This window comes from Megascapheus bottae, unplaced genomic scaffold, assembly GCF_031878675.1.
Source record: "Megascapheus bottae isolate mThoBot1 unplaced genomic scaffold, mThoBot2.hap1 HAP1_SCAFFOLD_132, whole genome shotgun sequence".
Classification (NCBI taxonomy): domain Eukaryota; kingdom Metazoa; phylum Chordata; class Mammalia; order Rodentia; family Geomyidae; genus Megascapheus; species Megascapheus bottae.
The window spans coordinates 292,559-307,354 of record NW_028327855.1 but is presented as its reverse complement, the minus strand read 5'-3'; the positions used below and the strand labels follow the sequence as shown (position 1 = coordinate 307,354).

At 38.9% G+C, this 14,796-nt stretch overlaps 1 protein-coding gene and 1 long non-coding RNA gene across 2 annotated transcripts in view; both read right to left on the bottom strand.

Annotated features, from left to right (window-relative positions):
* The window catches only part of LOC150039027 (phosphatidylinositol 3,4,5-trisphosphate 3-phosphatase TPTE2-like), a 30,940-nt gene extending 18,808 nt beyond the window's left edge, over window positions 1–12,132 (bottom strand). The window contains exons 1-6 of the mRNA XM_090328062.1: window positions 12,091–12,132; window positions 9,874–9,937; window positions 8,537–8,601; window positions 4,739–4,799; window positions 3,548–3,629; window positions 3,359–3,447 (exon numbers count right to left, since the gene is read on the bottom strand). Coding sequence (XP_090184188.1) covers window positions 3,359–3,447; window positions 3,548–3,629; window positions 4,739–4,799; window positions 8,537–8,601; window positions 9,874–9,937; window positions 12,091–12,132 — 403 coding nt within the window. The remainder of the gene's footprint in view (window positions 1–3,358; window positions 3,448–3,547; window positions 3,630–4,738; window positions 4,800–8,536; window positions 8,602–9,873; window positions 9,938–12,090) is intronic.
* The window catches only part of LOC150039021 (uncharacterized), a 162,236-nt gene that overhangs the window by 54,934 nt on the left and 92,506 nt on the right, over window positions 1–14,796 (bottom strand). The gene's annotated exons all lie outside the window — the stretch shown is intronic.

Genomic DNA, 14,796 nt, shown 5'->3' with positions numbered 1-14,796 from the left:
AGAATTCCTAGCCAGAGCAATAAGAAAAGAAGCAAGTAGAAAGGGGATCCAAACAGGAAAGAGGAAGTGAAACTTGCCCTCTTTGCAAATGACATGATTCTTTATTTAAAGAAATCTATAGATTCTACTTGCAAATTGCTTGAGCTGATTTGAAACTTTGGCAAGGTAGCAGGGTATAAAATTAACCCTCAAAAATTAACAGCCTTCCTGTATACCAGCAATGAGGGGATTGGGGCAGCAATCAGGAAAGCAACTCCATTTGCAATAGCCTCAAGGAAAATAAAATACATAGGAATTAATTAACTAAGAATGTAAAGGACATTTATAATGCAAACTTTAAAAACCTGAAAAATGAAATTTAAGCAGATCTGAAGAAATGGATAAACTTCCCAGGCTCCTGAATTGGAAGAATTAACAACATGAAAATGGCAATCCTGCCAAGGGCTATGTACAAATTCAATGCAAGAATCATCAATAGCCCAATGTCATTCTTTAATGAAATTGAAGAAGAAATCCACAATATCATATGGAATAATAAAAGACCCTATATAGCAGAAAGAACAACTCTGAAGGAATATCCATATCAAATTTCAGACTCTATTACAAAGTTACAGTAATCAAAACAACTTGATACAGGCACAAGAATAGGGCAGAGGACCAATGGAATCAAATTGAAGGCCCAAAAATCAACGCACAAACCTATGGCCACTTAATCTTTGATAAGGGAGCCCAAAAAATAGAATGGAAGAAAGACAGCCTCTTCAACAAGTGATGCTGGCAGAACTGGTTCAGCACCTCCAGAAAATTAAAGTTGGTACCTTCTATGTCACCCTATACTAGGATTAGTTCCAAATGGATCTTAAAAACTTTACAAGAAGGAATGGGAGATACACTAAGTCCCCCTGGCACAGGTCAAAACTTTCTTAATAAAGACCAAACAAGCACAAAAAATTAAATATAGCTAGGACAGAGGGGAATGCATTAAATTGTAGAGCTTCTGTAGGTCAAAGGACATAGGTAGCAGGTTAAATAGAAAGCTCACAGAGTAAGAGAAGATCTTCACTAATCATACAACAGACAAAGGCCTCATATCTAAAACATACCTATAGCTAAAAAAAATGAATCATTCCAAAATTAAGCTCCAAAGAAATAACCATCCTATAAAAAGATTGGCCAAGACTTAGAGTCTTCTCGGAAGAAGAAATAAGAATGGCCTATAGACACATGAAGAAATGCTCAACCTCTCTAACCATAAAAGAAATGCAAATCAAAACAACTTTGAGATTCCACCACACTCCAGTTAGAATGGCCATGATCAAGAAATGCAATAACTACAGATGCTGGCTGGGATGTGGCCAGAAGGGATCATTACTACACTGTTGGTGGGAGTGCAAACTCGTTCAACCACTATGGAAGGCAGTGTGGCAGTTCCTCAAAAGGCTAAACATAGATCACCCCATGACCCAGCAATTCCACGACTTGGCATTTACCTAATAGTCCAGAAACAAGGACATACTAAAGCCACTAGCACAACAATGTTCATTGCCACAATATTTACCATAGCAAAGGTATGCAACCAACCCATATGCTCCTCAGTAGAGATTGAAACACCAAGATGTGGTATTTATACACAATGGAATTCTATGCCGCCATCAGAAAGAACGACATTACACGATTTGTAAGGAAATGCAAAAACTTGGAAAAAATCATATTAAGTGAAGTACTGAAAGAAACATAGGCTCAATGGATTCCCATTTGTAATAATTAGTACACATCTAGTTTGCCCCTAGCTGAGGAACACAGTAGCTCAAATCCTACACACATAATGCCATATAGGATGAGGCCAAATTAATGGACTACCAGGACATGGAAACAAGAGCTTAATTATAAGTGACTGTTATTGTAATGTATCATGTTCTTCTCTCTACTCTTGTGTTGCCCTTTGGTTAATCTCATATTGTTATAGTATCCCACTTCGTTACCTGGTATATTATCTAGATGTTTACTTGTGTATTTGATATAAGAGGGGAAAAATCAGGGGAGGGGTTGGGCAGAGGGAAATGGGGACAAAAACATGAGACGGGATATAGATGTGTGAGAAGTTTGGCACCTTCTATCTGGCAAATATAACTGTAACCCCTCTATAAATTAAATTTTTAAAAATAAAGTAGATAATCAGCTGAGCACAGAGGTATACGCTATGGAACCAGAGAATCTCCAAAATGGGTTAAGAAACAACACAAATAGCAAGACAATACATTAAACTTTCCTAAAGCAGGACAAAGAGGGAGGTATGGTGGCCATTTCTGCCATTCAGCACACAGAGGCAAGGGCAGGAAGATAACAAGCTTGAGACTATATAGGGAAATCCTGACTCAATCAAAACCAAACAAATGCTCACAAAACACAAAGCCAGCCAGCCGTAGTGGCTGTATTACTAGCTATTCAGATATAGACAATGGGGAGGTTTGTCATTCAAGGCAAGCCCAAATCTATACAAGAATTCTTCTCAAGTAAAAAGTAGAGCATCACAGTATGTATCCATGAACCCAAGTGTGTGAAAAAGTTAAAGAGGGTCACAGTCTAGGCCTTTCTGGATTCAGGATGAAAAGTGAGAACCAATGTGAATAATGACTAAAGCAAACAGGTATGAGGAATGTAAGTGGCTCCAGTAGTAAAGGGCCCCAGGACATGTGAGGCCTTGGGTTCCGACCATATTAATGCCAAGAAACAATACAAAATCACCCCCACACTCTCAAGAATCAAAAGGCAGTGTGGTAGGACACAGTACTTGGAAAGACATTTCTGAAAACGAAACCTTAAAGTGGCCAACAGATTTGTGAAACAATTCTCAATGTCACTAGGTAACAGGGAAGAGCATCTTAAAAGCCCAAGGCGAGAATGCATTTGTTAACTAGCTTCATTCAGCATTCCACATTGTATATAAATAGGAAAGTATTACATTTACATGATACATAAGTGCAGCACTGTCAGCTAAAGAAGAAAAAGGCATCACTGCAAATGAGATACAAATGCAATACCATCCTGAAGTTGAACACTGTTTGGGGGAGGCAGGTATACATGGGTAAACCAAAATGGAAGAAACCCATATAATCAGCAATTAAGGGAAGTAGCTCATTGTCCTCCCTTCTTTACATTAGTTTTTCCTTTGTTCTTCCCTCCCCTTCTCTATTTTCCTTTTAGTATTCTTTGCTTCTTTCATCCTTTAAACACAATATTAATATGTTAGCAATGATGAATCTATCTGAGGAGTAGCAGTAGGTATCTTCCTACTGCCTGTCAATATTTATTCTCAACTATCTTTTTACAAAGGAGACAGAAAGGAAAGCATCATTACCTTTTCCACCTTTGCAGTGAATTATGATGATGTTGTGAGGATCCTTGGATAACCAGGCAATGACTTCTTTAGCGAATGAAACCATCTCTCTGGTTTAACAAAAATTTTTAGTTAATTAAAATTCATTCCCAAATTTCAAGCCCAGTGAATTTAGTGCTTTTCTGACCATCCGTGTGGCATCAGACTTACTCAAGAGTGGGGACATTGTGATCCTCTATCATTATTCTATGCACACGGTGATGAAAATACTTAGGGTCATAAGACCGTTCGCCTGAAAGAAATGAGATATGTGTCAGAGCTGTATGCCTACTGACATGAAAGTTAGGAACGAAGTTTAAAATTTCTCTTAGGAATTCTTATCTCCTTTCCATTGTTCTAAAAGGATTTTTAACATCAGCAGCACAAAGGTCCTGAGAGGAACACAGGCAGACCAGTGGACAAAAGAGCCAAAGAGACATGAAGGACATTAGGGACAGATTCTTGTCCTTAAAGACTTTTTCATCCCAAGTAATTTAAAATCAGCTCATGCTTCATATTCCTTACCTTTAACCTTCTAACAGAGTGATTATTCGATCTTCTAGACTGCATATCCTATCATCCTGCATTCTGCTTATTCTATCTTCTAGACTGCTTATTCTATCATACTACATAGGTACCACTAAGTAGAGGCTAATGGTGCTGTCTAAATGCTCAGTCCCTGAAAATATCATTAAATGTTTATTCTGACAATAAAATGCAATAAAAATGTACATAAAAATCATGATTGGGAAATCAGGGGACAGTGAAAGGGAGACAAAAACATGAGAAGGGGTATCACGGTTTGAGAAGTAATGTAACCATTACCTAAAAAAATCTAACTGCAACCCTTCTATACATTAACCCTAAATAAAGTACAAAAAAAACCCCACACCACCATAAAAAAATCTAGACAGGTGTTAATGTCTAGACAGGAGAAAAACTGAAGACAGACACAGCAGAGAAACTGGGGGCACATTCTTCTCTTTCTTCTGTTTCCTTTTGTCATTTCTCATCACGTGCCTTGTTCTCATCACAAACTCTTTCTGGTGGATCATAGAACGTACTTGCTGAATTGTCTGTGATACAATCTGGCATTAAAGGCAGGAACACTTGATTGAGCATAAGAGCAGATCTTTCCTGAGCACTTCCTCTGTAAGTCTGCCTCTTCGCTCTCACTGCCCCATCTGTTTCTTAGGGAATGTTGTGCTGCCAAGCTCACTTTTCCTACTACACAGCACCAGCGCAATACAGAGATGTCTGATCTGACTTCTTACTACGTAATATTTACAATTAAATGAAAGATACCCAAGGTGACTTTCTTACATATCTACAGTAGCAAATATATTAAAGTGATATACATACTACAAAGGTTGTATACAAAATAATGCTCAGGATGTCTGGTGTTGAAGAAACGAGCCACTTCCTAAAAAAGATAAATACATTCATAAACTATATTGTTGAAGGCGGCTCCTTTGTACAACTACTTAAAGATACTAGTAAAACATGCTCTCTACTTTGGAAAACGCTTTTGTCACAGCTTTAATCTTCTGATTTTCTTCTTCTTCAAGTCTGCGAAATGCTTCTTTTGACCTAAGAGTATACACTAGCTCCCCCCTTGTTCTGAAGGACAAAGCAGCCAAACATTCATGCCTTCTAATCCTTGTCTATCTCCAGATAGACCCTCAGATTAAACAGGAAGGTGCTGGAGGCATTAAGGTAGGCATGTTAAATCTGTCCAAGTCTCAGTCTGAATGACCTGCCCTTAGCCTTTGTCTCTGGAGGCCTGGCCAGTGTTTATAGTTCTGGATTTTTCTCTTCAAGATGACAAGAAAAGGCATTGTGTTTGGAAAGCAGTCTGCCTTTTGCAGTTTTATAAATCCTGTTCTTCCTGGATCCCTAGATATCTATGAAGTGACTACAAGAGACCATGGCTAAGATTAAGAACACATTGTATTTTCCAGCAAAAGTAGCTTTTACTTGACTTAGGGGCAAAGGGACATGGTCTGACTGCATACAGAAGTGGCCAGACTTGTTGATGCTTCCTCACTGTGTTTGTTTCTCCAGTAACTGTGGCTGTGTTCCACGCATCTGCACTCTGACCCTTTTCTTTCTATATTCAGTGTTGTTCAAAATACAATGCTGAAACCTTCTTCCCTTTGAAGGACAAGCAGGAACATATGACCTGATTAGCCTCCTCAGGAATTAAGTTTGTTCAGTGTTATGTTTATGATGTACAGATCAACACAAAGTACAATGTTTACCCTCATTGTTTTCAAACTCAAATATTTAAAGTCATATGAGCTATAAAATGTCCACTCAAAAACTTCCAGCTGCCAAATTTACATCTCTTCCTCCAGCTTTATTTTGTCATAGTTGCATGTTTTCCTTTCTACCAAATGGATTTGCAGAATATAATGCATTTCATGACACTTTGGAGCAGTATATAACACTATACTTTCTGTGCGTGCATTTTCCATAGATCCATAAATATTAATCCTATTTTTAAAAGAACAACCAGGGCAAAAAAACTAGAATTTCTTTTGCTGGTAGAAACTCAGTTACAAAAGACCTACCATATGATTCTTCTATGAGAAACTCAAGAAACATTAAAACCGATCTATGGCAATCAAAAATCAAAAGAACACTTTCAGTGTTTAAAAAGTGATTATAAATGCCAGAACATAGTCAACAATTTGATAGTGGTGTTCATTGCATGCCCTCATACATAATTGCGTTAATAGACAAATGTAAGATGAGGGCAATGTGGAGTCTGCATCAGTAAAGGTTTATTTATATAAGCATGCATTACATAATGATGGTTTTTCAGTTAAACACCAATTGTTTTTTTGTTGTTGTTGTTGTTTTTTGCCAGTCCTGGGATTGAGCTCAGGACCTAAGCACTGTCCTAGGACTTTCTCAAGGCTAGAGCTCTACCACTTCAGCCTCAGCACCACTTCCGGCTTTTTTCTAGGTATGTGGTACCGTATTGTTCTTTATTGATACATACGGAAGAATAAATGTCATGCAGATTACTAAGTATCACATGAGATTTTGAGACACACACATTTATATGCGTATACACATACAAAAACACATACATACATGTACATAAATCAGGTTAAATACAACTATTATGTCAAGCATTAGTTAACATCATAGTGAAACTTTAAAATCCTTTCCTCTTTAATAATATATAACACAATGCTGTTGTGTGTAATCAATCTACTGTGTAACAGCTCAGCGAAAAGTTACCTCTTATGTCATTATAATCTCTTGCTCATTGATCAACCTTTGTCCAAACCTTCCTCCTTCTGACTCACCCAAGTTTCTGATATTCACTAGTCTAGGCTCACCTTCATTGAGATCAATGTTTTTTTATTTCACATATTCCATACTTGCCATTTGGCTTATTTGATTAACATATAACTTCTCCTTTTGTGTTATTGACAAAGACAGTTGTTTGCAGGAGTAAACAATGCACTATCATGTAGAGGTGCCACAACATTCACCTTGGAATGGAAACTTAAGAGGTGGATTTCATCCCTTGGCTATTCACTGCTGAGCAGTGAGCTTTTAACCAGGGGTACATATGTCTCTGCCACATAATGATCTCTTTAAGTCGCATCAATACCCAGTCGAGGTATGATTGGATCCCAAGATCATTGAAGTGTGATTTGTTTGAGAATCTTCACACTGTTTTCTTGAGTGTCTATGCTAATTGATATCATCAATAGCTTGCCATGGGCCATCTTTCTCCACAAGTTTACTAGCATGTGTTACCTCTTAACTATTCAATAATTGTCATGCTTGTGGAATGTTGCAGTGCTATCACATTGTGGTTTCCACCTGCATTTTTCTGATGATGAGTGAGGTTCTACATTTTCTCTTACACTATTTTTTTTTACCAATCTTGGGGCTTGAATTCAGCGCCAGGTACTCTCCTTGGATTTTCTCAAGGCTAGGGCTCTACCGCTTGTGCTACAGCACCACTTCTAGCTTTTTCTGTGAATGTGATCCCAAGGAATGGAACCCAGGGCTTCATGCATACTAGGAAAGCACTCTCCTACTAGGACTTGCTCGCTTGTCTCATAAGAGTTGTGGAGCATTTATTATTTGCCTTGTGTGGGGAAAGAGACCTGTAGTCCTGAGGCTATGTTTGGATAACTGATGCCCAGCTTACACAACAGTACTCTTATTGGATGAAGCTGCTGAGAATTCCAGGAACTTACTTCAAGTACATTCATTGATGTTCACACACTGAGTGATCACCCATCAGAGCATTTCCTGTCATTGACCACTGAATGCAAACACGTTATATATGAACCCATACACAGATCTCCAATTATATTTCATTAAGGAAAAACAGTAGGAATTACTACAGGAATTCACTGTATGTGAATACATATGTACATATATCCCTAACCCCAAATTTTATGTGCTTTCTTAGTAAGGAGCTTCAAGGGGCTTAAAATTAAGTTAGTCACTTACAGAGCCAAAAGTGGGATTTCCCTTATTTAATTATCAGGGAATCTATGGGAAAGAACATATATATTTTTAGACATGGCTTTCTTCTCCCTGAAAGACTACATATGGGGACACAATTCCTCTCATCCTGTGATGGAGCCTATTTTCTGATCCTTGAATCCAGACTGCTTTTGTAATTCATTTTTGTCTTAGCTAATGAATTCAAGGCCACTCACACTCACTTGAAGACTTAGTCTTAATGTAATTACATTCATTTGCTTGCTGTTCCTAAGGCCATCTCAATGGTCCCCAAGATCTAGCTGCCTGGGAGAAGAGACATAATAACAGAGAGGCAATCAGAAAAGCCCATTCAGATTAGCTAGTCCTCAGAGGAGCGGCAACTGATCAGAGATGCCCAGATCAGCCCAGTGAAGTAGCCAGTCCTGTACCTAATCATTGGAACCACTCCATTAAGCCCCATCCAAATGTTCAAACCACTCTATCTTGAGATAAATAAATGGGTGCTCTTACGAATCAGTAGGACCTCCAGGGCTTCGCATAAACAAAAGCAAGTTGATACCATGCTTTTATGATTTTTCACCAGAAAGAATAAAATGGTAGAACACTGCTTTGCCTGGGTCAACACTAAGCTCTTGAGTCTATAGAGTTCACTCTGTGCTGCACAAATATGCTTACCTGCATTGGATTCCTATAGAATGTATGTATCCCAGAGGATGGAAATGACATGGCGACAAGACGGTCTGGAAAGCAAAAGAATCCCTATTAGGAAAGTCAGTACAGATGGGAACAACAATAATAACAAAAATTATTTGTACATCTATCCAGGTTCTTTTCTCAGAGTACAAGAAGAGTTGATATGATAGTGACATAACCAAGATGATGCATTAAGATTAAGCAATAGAAGTCTAGGGAGGTGATTTTGTGGCAGAGCGTTTGACTTGCATGCAAAAACACTCTGAGTTGGATTCCTCAGGACAACATAAACAGAAAACACCAGAAGTGGCAGTGTGGCTCTACTGGTAAAGTGCTAGCCTTGAGCAAAAGAAGCTCAAGGACAGTTATCAAGTTCTGAGTTCAAGCCGCAGGACTGACAATACAATACAAAAGTAAATAAATAAGTTATGCAATATCATAATATCCTTAGGCTCAACAGGAACTTAGTGTTTGAAGCCCTCTTCCCTTAGCAAACCTGACCTCATGGATAATGAACTTGTTCTCTGGGATTTTAGAAGATTAAGGTCTCTTTCTCTTGGATGCTTAGATAGCTAACAAAACTGAATAAATAATAAGTGAAATTTTAATGGAGCCACTTGAAATTGCATCGTATTTACTGTCTAACCACCAGGGAGTCTTGGTTTGAAATGAATGAGATTACCTGTGCCCAGATGTAATCTACCAATCTATTACCATAACACAGTAGCCTATGAAATCATTGAGAAAAATACTTTGAGAGTATGGAAAGGAAGGAAGGAAAGAAGAAAGAAGAGAAGGTAAGCGAGACAGAGAAAGGAAGAAAGAAGAGAAACAAAAAAGAAGAGAGAGAAAGCAAAAAAGCTAGGCATTTTTGGCTCAGTCTTGGAAATCAGCTATTCAGGAGGCAAAGATCTGAGGAACATGGAAAGACTTCATCTCAATAAATGGCTTGGTACAATGGCATACAAGTAGAAGAACTGTAGCTCAGAAAAGCTGGGACAGAAAGCAAGAGCCTACCTTGAAAATAACAATGACATAAAAAGTGCTAGTGGTGTGGCAGAAGTAGGAGAGCCTCCCAAGCAAGCAAGAGACTGAGATCTTTTTCCAGAACCACCAAAGAAGCCAACGTAGTAACAAATCAAAAACAAAAAGCACAAACCAATGTGCCTTAGATAAAAAACATTGTAGTTTGGGAAAACCAAAGGGAATATTCTTACTTCACAGGAAAATGTGGATTAAACATAAGTCAATCACATGACAAGTTTCAAAAAACAGTACTATAATTAAGAGAAGTCAATCAACAGTTAAGTTTCACAAACCAGTGATGTAAGTTAAATCTAGGTCAAATCCATCCTTGGCATATCGTCTCTTATTGCCAGACACCTGGGAGGAACAAAAATGATGAAGCTGTAAAACAGAAGTCAACCACAAAGAATTTGATATTGCTACCTAAAACTTTTACCAGGATGGGAAGCAAACATGTCCTGCCCACTTACCAGTCTTCTGATTAATTTTTCTAGATGTCTTTTCTGAGTTGCAAGGTGAAAGATCCTCATAAGTGTTATCAGCCTCAGAAGCCAAAAGAATACAATCATTCTAAAAATTTATAGATACATACTTTTAGTTCAGAAAGAGAAGAGTTCATCAATACATACGTTTAAATCTGTGTACATATGTTACATTGCTCTGCACCACCCCCATGGCCTCCACGTTCTGCTCTAGTGCTCTAACAGTCAGCTATACCCCTCATCCCAGAGGACACTGGGTAACATATGGACATACTTGGTGGTCTCAACCAAATGGATGCAGGTGCTAATCACATCTAGGACTGCTGCTAAACACCCTACAATAAATATGAATCTAGGAAGAATGATAGGATGTTTTTGTCCTCTCTTCCCTACCCAAGTAATAACTATCTTCTCAAAATATCAGTAATGCTAAGATTGAGAAATTACTGCCTGGACAAACAGTAATGAGTTCATTCAGCTTTATAGACTATTTTAGTTTTCATCTTCCCCCCAAATGAACTTTGATTGTTTGTATATTGGTGTTATTCCTTTTAGTAACAGAGGCTCCCTACAGCTAGTACATGCATATCAGGCAGGGAACAGGTTGCAATACTTCCCAACCATACTGGCTGGTGTTTCTCCTCCATTCAGAAACAGAAAGGTGTGGTCATGTCCAACAAGATTCATTTGGCAGAACTGCTTCAACCATGGTTCACAGATCCCAGAGTTTCCAATTCAGTGGTCTAGGGTGGAGGCTGATGTGTTTTCTTTCTTTCTTTCTTTCTTTCTTTCTTTCTTTCTTTCTTTCTTTCTTTCTTTCTTTCTTTCATCTTTTCTTTCTCTCTTTCCTTCTTTCTTTCTTTCTTTCTTTCTTTCTCTCTCTCTCTTTCTTTCTCTTTCTTTTTTCTTTCTTTCTTTCTTTCTTTCTTTCTTTCTTTCTTTCTTTCTTTCTTTCTTCTTTTCTTCCTTCCTTCCTTTCTGTCCTTCCTTCCTTCCTTCCTTCCTTCCTTCCTCATTTCTTCCTTTCTATCTTTCTTTCTGAAAAACGCACTTTATTGGGAAGCAGAGTGCTGCACAGCATAGACAACAGAGATTGCCAGATGTGAGACCTACAAGCCACATTTCCTAAGACAAAGGGGAATTTTTAGTAAAATCATCTGACCCATGGTTTCCACTGGGCAGGCACTAATGGCTTCCCAGTGGAGAGCTAGGAAAACTCCCATCACTTTCCTGAGGCAGTTGTGGTTCCTAGAGATAGAGCCCCTCAGGTGTGCCTTCTTGTTTTTAATAAACAAGGTTTTCTTTAGATTTTTTGAAGTCTACATTTGTTACTTTCATTCTGCGTTCCCTCAAGGCCATCAGCCCAGCTTCCGTACAGATTGCCTTATTGTTGGCCCCAGAGAGATCATCTTTGCCCTGATCAAGTCATCTAGAGTCACGTTGTCTGCCAGGACAGTCATGCTTTTATGAATGTGGAAGGTGAGCTTATTTTTTTTTCTCATCTGGCAGGGGGAACTCAATCTTTCTGTCAATGAAGCCTGGTCTGATCAGTGCTGGATCCAAAGTTTCTATCTGGTTTGGGGCCATGATCACTTTCACATCCCCCCTTGAATCAAAACGATTCAAGTGGCACCAACATGGTTCTCTGAACTTCTCTCTCACCTCCAGAGTCCAAATCTTACATTCTGGTGCCAATGACATCAATTTAATCAATAAACACAATGGATGGTTCGTGTTCTTCTGCAACTCGAAACAATTCCCATACAAGTAGGGGCCCGTTGCCTAGGTGCTTTTGAATAAGTTGTGAGCCCACCTCTCTCAAGAAAGTGGCCAATGTTTCATTTCCTACTGCTTTAGCCAACAGTTTTACCTGTGCCAGGTGGCCTATAGAGAATGATGGGTGTTTTATACCAATCTCTTCATAATATTCAGGATGAGTGAGAGGCAATTCCTCAGATTCCTTAATATACTGGATTTGGTTGTCTAAGCCACCCATATCTGCATATGTCTCCTGGGGAGCCTCTCCACCTTCATCACTGTGACCGGAGGGATTGTGTCATCCATTAGCATCCCTATCACCGCATGCACTTTGTGGTTGAGAAGGACTGAGCAGCCTGGTTCCAGCAGGTTCTTGTCCAGGATGGAAAGGATGATGACACAGTGCTCAGAGCCCACAGATGTGGACACCATGGCACAAATGTCATCAGTGATCCTCTTCCAAGGTGCCTACCGACATCAGGGTCCCCCCCAGGTCATCCACCTTTCATCTTTCCTCCTCTTGCTTTGCTTCTAATAGCTTCGTTTGTTCCTGATTTCTAAGAAATTCTTCTTCCATGAGAAGATAATCTTTAATTATCTCTAACTTCAGTTATTTCAAGCGACACTGAGTATAAGGTGTCACCAGTAGCAGTTTGCTGGCAACATCTGGTCACTTCGTTTTCTTCTTCTATTTCTCCACTCTAGTTGGTACAGGTGCTTCATATTTCCTTTTCTTGTCCTTATCATCCTTCTTGCTACCTCTGGCCATGACCACGACTCTGACTCCGATCCATCTTGATTCAGCTGCTGTAGCTGCTACCTCAAGTGTTGTCTTGCTACCAAGGTCTCAAGTGGTGTTGAGGTTGCCCATTGAAGGACCATATGGATTGAGGTTATTTTCAAGATCCAAACCCTAGCCAAAGCAATATTTACTTGGGGATCACACTGGACCTCTCAGAAACTTTGGTAAGAAAGAATCTATTTCTTTGACTTCTAATGAATATAGCTAAAAGCCTCCTAACATTAGCCCTCCAATGTACATTGGTATTTTTCTATCTCATTTAGGGAAAGGGAGATAGAGACAGAGGCAGACACAGACACAGATACAGACAGACAGCCACACCCATACACATATTACTTAGTAATCCCTTACTGCTTTAACTTTGCCTTAACATTCTTCGTTTTACCAAACTGCCATTGCAAAAATCCATTATCTGGGTTGCCATATACGTGATTTCCTGGTTTCCATCGGCTATTTTTTAGAGAAGTATAACTAGAACCACTGAAACTTCATACATGTTCAAGTCAATACACTTGCAATATTAGGAAAAGCAGATTAGTAGATCATCAAGGGGGGATTTCAAAATGATGTTCCAGTTCCTATATCCAATGGAAGTACTTTAGTGAAGACACCTTTAACTGGCTTTAAATGCTGTCTGTTTTTAGATCTCAAGGGTATGAAAATGTATCATTTTCCCTTCATTTGTTCTTCCATTTTTGTGTTACAGTCCCTTGAAATCAGGTTCTTACACTTGCTAAGTAGGCCTCTACCACTCAATCCATGTCATCTTCCCTAATATTTTATTTTCAAAAAATGTATCAGGTTCAGAACTTAAACAGAAATCAGTTCAATATACACAATTTAAGCCAAGAATAAGTACAAATTAAGGAACAAATGAAAGAAAAGTGTGACAGTTAAGTCATGGGCTTCCTACCTTTGGATATCTTTAAAAAATGTAGCATTAAAGAATATGTATGTGATGTCCATAAATAAAATAATGATAGTGATGGCAGCATCTGTAATATTGAGGAAATCTGAAAAATAATGCTTTTTCCTGTAAGAGAAAGTAAAAAAAAATGGTTATCTTCTTTAAGAGGATAGAGGAAAATCTTTAGAGCAAAAAGTACTTGACTCAACTTCATTAAAATTGTTATTGTAATAGATTCTATGAAATGGATGGACTGGATTTGAGAAAGAGAAAACATAATACTGGTGGAAGGTATTCAAGTAGTAAATTTGTATTATTACATACTTGCATACCTGATGACAATCAAAGCTTAATGAATAAGCCATCTACTCCAGCCATTGGACAACAGGTATGCACTGCCTTCTCCAGTGGAGTTGGAAGAAGACAAATGCAACAGTTCTGTTGAGCAACAATTTCAGTACATCATACTATCCCCAGATCAATATGTGAGTATCATATGAGATGGGTAGGAACTGCGATTCTGAACTCATAATCTGTCCTTGCACCCACAATGGAATCCCAAGGGGCTGCTGTGTCCTTAAAAGGACAAAGACCGACATCCATCTACCAGACTCCTTTCCACCACTGACTCCTGCAGAGGTGAGCACTAGTCCTCCAGGAAAAGCATCTTCACACTCTGAGGCAGTCTGTCAGGATCAGACTAACCTGGCAGTGAATAACTCTGCTTTGCTCAAGAGAAGAAGGAGAACAAGTCCTCAGGAAAGAACATACACTGCCTTCTGAAATGACTTGGAGAAAGGGAGGCTAGGAAACTCAGTGCCTGAGTCGCCCAGCAGCCCATCCCCAAGGCTTGCCTCACCCATCCTACTTTTCAGAAAACCAGCAAGAAGGAAAGGGAAGCAATCTATTTCTTTCTTGCTACATCTCACTAATGAGATAATCAATCTCCACATCACCTGCAGATGCTTTCATTGAAACTTTTCCGTTCAATGAACTCGGGAATATTTAGAGTACAGTATCTAGTATTTAACATACTATCAAACGTTACTTGAAATTCCAGTCAGAATCAAAGTATTGATCTATAGACCTCAAGTATATACTTCTCCTTCTAATTTTTAACAGTCATGGGGCAGAACTCTGGGACTGGGTACTGTCCCTGAGCTATTTAGCTCAAAGATACCATGCAACACTTGAGCCAGAGAAACACTTCAGGTTTTCTAGTAGTTAACTGGAGATAGGAATCTCACAGACTTTAGCACCTGGGCTG